Source organism: Pinus tabuliformis, chromosome 8 (genome assembly GCF_031772625.1).
Source record: "Pinus tabuliformis cultivar Carrire ecotype Pingquan chromosome 8, CPIR1, whole genome shotgun sequence".
In the NCBI taxonomy this organism is placed as follows: Eukaryota; Viridiplantae; Streptophyta; class Pinopsida; order Pinales; family Pinaceae; genus Pinus; species Pinus tabuliformis.
The window spans coordinates 712,491,852-712,497,039 of record NC_142294.1 but is presented as its reverse complement, the minus strand read 5'-3'; the positions used below and the strand labels follow the sequence as shown (position 1 = coordinate 712,497,039).

The 5,188-nt window shown below is 35.2% G+C and overlaps 2 protein-coding genes across 2 annotated transcripts; both read left to right on the top strand.

Annotated features, from left to right (window-relative positions):
* The first annotated feature begins 2,022 nt into the window (after positions 1-2,022).
* On the top strand, positions 2,023-3,388 carry LOC149237594 (uncharacterized). Its single transcript, XM_089369328.1, has 2 exons — positions 2,023-2,963; positions 3,049-3,388. The coding sequence occupies exons 1-2, from the start codon at positions 2,023-2,025 to the stop codon at positions 3,386-3,388; spliced, it is 1,281 nt and encodes a 426-aa protein (XP_089225454.1).
* A 36-nt stretch (positions 3,389-3,424) lies between these two features.
* On the top strand, positions 3,425-4,301 carry LOC149237593 (uncharacterized). The gene is made up of 2 exons (XM_089369327.1): positions 3,425-3,687; positions 3,786-4,301. Exons 1-2 carry the CDS (start codon positions 3,425-3,427, stop codon positions 4,192-4,194), a joined length of 672 nt encoding a protein of 223 aa, XP_089225453.1. The 3' UTR covers positions 4,195-4,301.
* The last annotated feature ends 887 nt before the right edge of the window (positions 4,302-5,188 follow it).

Here is a 5,188-nt window from a genome sequence, read left to right as displayed (position 1 = left end):
ACCCCTATTATTTTTATCACAAGCTTGAAGGGGCTATCACATGCTTGTCATGTAAGTTCATTGTCCGAATGAATCCATCCTAGTAAGTTTTACAAGCCCTAGGAAGGAGAAGCTCGGTCTCTCATAATTCTTTAAGGGGTGCTAGCTCAATAGGGGAGCACATGCCTTATAAGCAAGATGTTGGTGGTTCAATTCCAGTGTACCTTAACATGTATTAGTCAATGTTATTGTAGTTTTTTTTTAATAATGAAATACTATTTATATTGATTTATTTAAATTGCGAGATAATTTTTTGGATTCATTATTTTATATTTTCTCTAGAGAGACAAATGTGATATTGTATTTTTTCAAATATAATTTTTTATTGACTTTAGAGAGACAATAGCTAGGATTAAAGACATATTGTCACTATAAAGACAATATGTCTTGAATCCCAACTATTGTCTTCGGAGAAACAAAAATAAGATTGTCCTATAAGAGACAATAATGCTTGTTTTTTATATTGTCTTTATAGAGAATTTTTTAAGACAACAATTTGGGACACTGAATTAAAGGCAATACAATACACACATTTTCTTTTTGTCTCAACATAAGAGAGGATTTATCCCAAAAGTGTCCTAAATATTGTCTTAAAATGTTGCCTCTATGTTGTAGTGTGTTGTCATGTATTTGACTTAATCAAATTAGATAAAAGCTAAAACTAAAAATAAAATAAAATATAAAATTAATAGTTAATAATTATAATTATAATTATAAGGAATACTAAAACCAACCTAGGTGACAATTTATCCCAAAAGTGTCCTAAATATTGTCCTAAAAATCTATCTCTATGTTGTAGTGTGTTGTCATGTATTTGACTTAATCAAATTACATAAAGTTAAAACTAAAAATAAAATAAAATATAAAATGAATAGTTAATAATTTTAATTTTAATTAATAATAAAACCAACCTAGGTGATTAAAGGAATGTGAAATATGTGAAAATTGATATATCTAAGGTTCAAATCCCCTAGATTGTGAACAAGTTGTAAACCCTCAAATAACTATGTGTCACGGATTAAAAAAACAACAAAAAAAACCAACCTAGATTCATCTTAACTCCTAAATTTAGGATCCAAGCAATAAGCAAAATAACATCTATTTTACAACTAATTTTAGAATATCAAATATTTTATAAATTTAAAATATTAAATGGCATTTTTTGAATTTAAAAATAGTAAATAATTTATAAATTTAAAATATTAAATCTAACTTTTCAAAGAGTTTATTTACTTGTTTGACTAGTCTCCAACCTAACCTTGGGCAATGATGCATCTTTACTATTTCTTCATGAAGATTCTATGATTTCTCTCAACACTAGTTGTTTGGAAATGTACTTTTGACCAAATCCTAATGAAGATAAACTACACTAGTTGGTTCCAAAGGTACTTTTGACCAAATCCTAATGAAGATAAACTACACCAGTTGGTTCGAAAGGTACTTTTGACCAAATCCTAATGAAGATAAACTACACCAGTTGGTTCTAAACTTCTATTTGACCAAATCCTAATGATGTGATTAATGCTAAAGACTTCTATCTACTATATAGACCACAAAAATCTTAGATCTAACTTAATTTGTGATCTTTTTAAAGAAGTTTGAATTGCATATGAGCTGAAACTGTGATTGCCTGTCAATCAGAAATCATAATAATACCGTGTTGAATCGGGGAGAAATTGAATTTCAACCAGTACAGGGTTGGTGATAATTGGCCGTCAATAATGAATACGGTAAATATGAACAAGTACATCGAAGCTTGGTTGGCAAACAATGAAACAAGAGCTAACACCATGTCTATGCAAATACAAAAAATTACAGATGAGTATCTTGAAATCTGTATTGATGGACAGCTTTTACAGATAGTCATTCCACACAAGCTGCTCCTCTGATGGTATCATCTGTAACACTGATTGTGCTTTCATTGCCACGTTAACAAATGCTAAATGGGATGAATGCGACAGCCTGCATAAAGGTGCTGATTTAATGATAGAATTGAACGACAAGTTAGAGCGGCTAAGCAGCCGTGGGTTTTATTCTTTCGCTAGTGTTCTCGACTCTATAGTTGATGTCCTTGAAAAGTATAAGATAAGTTCCACTGAGTGTGATGAGGCGGCCTCTGTAATAGACGTTGAAGATGAAGAGGAGGATGGATGGAGTGATAGCGAAGGGTATTCCATGGCCATCGGCAAAATTGATACCTATTTCTGTTTGAATGAAGGGCAACAGAAAAGCCCTTATTTTGACCAGCTTATAGAGGACGCCAATGAAAAGTGCGATGGAGCTCGATCCCGCGTGGTTCAAGTGCCTGGCAGCCAACAGAACATAAAAGATGGCATTCTGAGGTGGTGTAAGGTGTATTCCTCTTCACGCAATAAATGGTGTGTTTTATTTGAGATTGAACTCACTGGAATTTTGTCTGATTACTCTCGGCATGGCCATGTAAATTTGTACGAGGCACTTGGCTTTTCATTCGCCACGCCATTGGTAATTGAAGTAAAGTTCCAGAGCCTTGGAAACAACTTCAAAAGTACAAATCTAGAAGCGCAAGGGGAATCACTAAGCAGGGCGTTCCAGAGATTATTGGCAACGCACATGAGAGATATTCAAGAAAGGAATTTTGTGTATAGAACTGCATGTGATGGTCAAGATGATTTATATGAGCAGCTAATCGATGTTAGTGAAACGAATCCAATGCATTTGTATGGTCTTCGATCTTTGCTGCCCCGAATTGGTAAAGATTTCTTTTCTCGAGGGGGAAGGGATAGGGATCCAAATGTTTTATTGGAAGGTGAGGACAATATTTTTGTGAGATTTTTGCTCTTCACTGGAAGTCGTCTGGCCTCATTGCTTAAGCGGTGTATTGTCTGCGACAAAGAGCTCCCATTCATTGTCTGCAGGCTTTGTAGTTGTGCCGACGAATTATGGTATGTAAAATTCCATTTTCATTCATTCATTACTTCTGTTCCAACACATACAAAATTCTAACATTAGGGTTACTTGTTTTTGCAGCATGTTCAGCTTCGAAGTTTTGGGACTGGGAACTCAGGTGCTGCAAGAACTGGCCCGAATGCCACTGGAATTGAGCGATTTAGAAATTTCCCTAGCTTGCGCTGCGGCAAACGGTTATAGTGATGTGTTTGAACCCTTCCCTCCTTTTCTCTTGAACAAAAGGGAAATTCGCCCGCGTTCAGACGTCTTAGATGACAACGGCATTGAAAACCCTAACGACTTTGGCATGATCAACCCTACGAACACAAATAAGAATATGGGTGCTTTGAGCAGTATTATAAAATCGTTTCCTTCGGTTTCAGAGATGAGATTGTGTGTTGATGAAGCTGCGTTGAAATGAAAGCTGGCGAAATCATGGTTGGACACTGCCCGACCGATGCAGAAATTGGGAGACGAATATCTTCCTTATAACGTTCTTAGATTCATCTTGTGCACCAACAGACTATCGTTGGTATTTTTATCTGACGACCATGACAAAGTTGTTAAACTTGATAGTTCGCGTTCAGGGCTTTATCAATTCGCGGTGGTGCAGGATTCTCCTGAGAGGGAGCTTGCTTATAACTCTATAAACAAGAAGCATGAAGTTTCCATATTTGGATTTCATAGAAGTGGCAGTGAAAACTGGTATTCGATTCTAAGGTATGTGTATCGGTGCATTCCCAATAATAATTTTGAACTTATGCAGTTCAGGAAACGTTTTTTTTTCTAATGTAGTGCATTGGTGTTGGAATTGACAGAAACGGATTGCGATGCTTAAGTGACACCAAGTTAATGTCAAGTGGAAATACGAAGGGAAATGGTATTTATTTGGCGGACACCTTTGGAGTTTCTTCGTCTTATGCATTCTGCTTGGGACATAATGATCGTTGGAAGAATGGCATGTATAAGGACGGCAGTTTTTGTGTTGTCGGTATATGTGAAATTATTTCTTCACTATCAATAAAGAAGAAGTCAGGTGAATATGTGGTTCCTAAAGAGTCGGAGGGAAGTGTGGCTGTAAGATATTTGCTTGTCTATAACTCAGCTCATAAAGATTTAGAACCTGCAACCATCTCTAATGGCCACATATTGTCTCACGGTGGTCAAAGTGTCGATCTTTATCAGCATCATCAGAGCATAAGACGAAAGTATGCTTCTATTTCTTGATCTCAGTATTCAAAGCCAGTAAGTACATTGTGTTCAACGCAGACACATTTAATCATTGAAATACGTTGCTCCTGTACAGACATGTCTGATTGCAGAGGAAATGAAAGATGTGGACGAATTTCATTCCAAAATAATAAATTTGAATTTGATGGAATTACGTGAATTATTGTTGAATTTAATTATTATATAGAAGACGAAGAAACTTGGCTAAAGATAGTTTCTTTATGGAACTGACGGTTCTCAATTTAATTTTTGCATTCAGCCTTTTTCTACCGTTCAATTTGACGAGTGCTACTACCTTCTACCAATGATAGTGCTACGTTGCAAACAATTTTGCAAAGGCAAGGTATATCATCATGGTAGTAGGGATTATTGGTTTCACCACAATGGAAAATAAGTAGTTGCTAGTCTAATTATATTTGATTCTGTTTTAGATTGATTATCTTTACTAAATGTTAATGTCTTTGATATACATTATTTTCATCCCTTAAAATTGATAAAACTAATAAAAACGTAGTTATTTGCTAATTTGCACTGATGATTAATTTGCACTGTAATTTCTTCATTAATATTGCACTGTAACTTCGTGATCATATGGGCTAAATGCTTAAAAAAAAGAGTAAAGATAGATAGCATCTTTTTCAAGATAGATAAATGCAAACAAATGGGATAGCATTTTTCTCAAGCAGACTTATTCTTGCTTACTTAGCAAGATGTAGTGTACTGGGCTTTAGCACTAAGTAAGGCCACTGTCTTTTTCTTTTTGCTCACCCAAGGCACCATGGAGGATCCTAGGTTAAAACATCCTCTAGTAGCCCTTCTTCCGTCCTTCTCTCTTTCTCCCTAGGCTGGAATCAGTAAATCCTTCTACATTAATAATTCTTCCCTTTTCATATTTCTGGTAGAAGTGGATGGTTCTTGGTAGATATCTCAAATTCACTGAGAATTTTTATTGCAAAACATAAGCATTAGAGATCCTACTAGTTGTTTATAC

Coding starts and splice junctions, on each gene's coding strand:
- LOC149237594 (XM_089369328.1), top strand. CDS start 2,023: ATGATAGAATTGAACGACAAGTTAGAGCGGCTAAGCAGCCGTGGGTTT. Junction 2,964..3,048: donor AGTTGTGCCGACGAATTATG/GTATGTAAAATT, acceptor TTGTTTTTGCAG/CATGTTCAGCTTCGAAGTTT.
- LOC149237593 (XM_089369327.1), top strand. CDS start 3,425: ATGCAGAAATTGGGAGACGAATATCTTCCTTATAACGTTCTTAGATTC. Junction 3,688..3,785: donor AACTGGTATTCGATTCTAAG/GTATGTGTATCG, acceptor TGGAATTGACAG/AAACGGATTGCGATGCTTAA.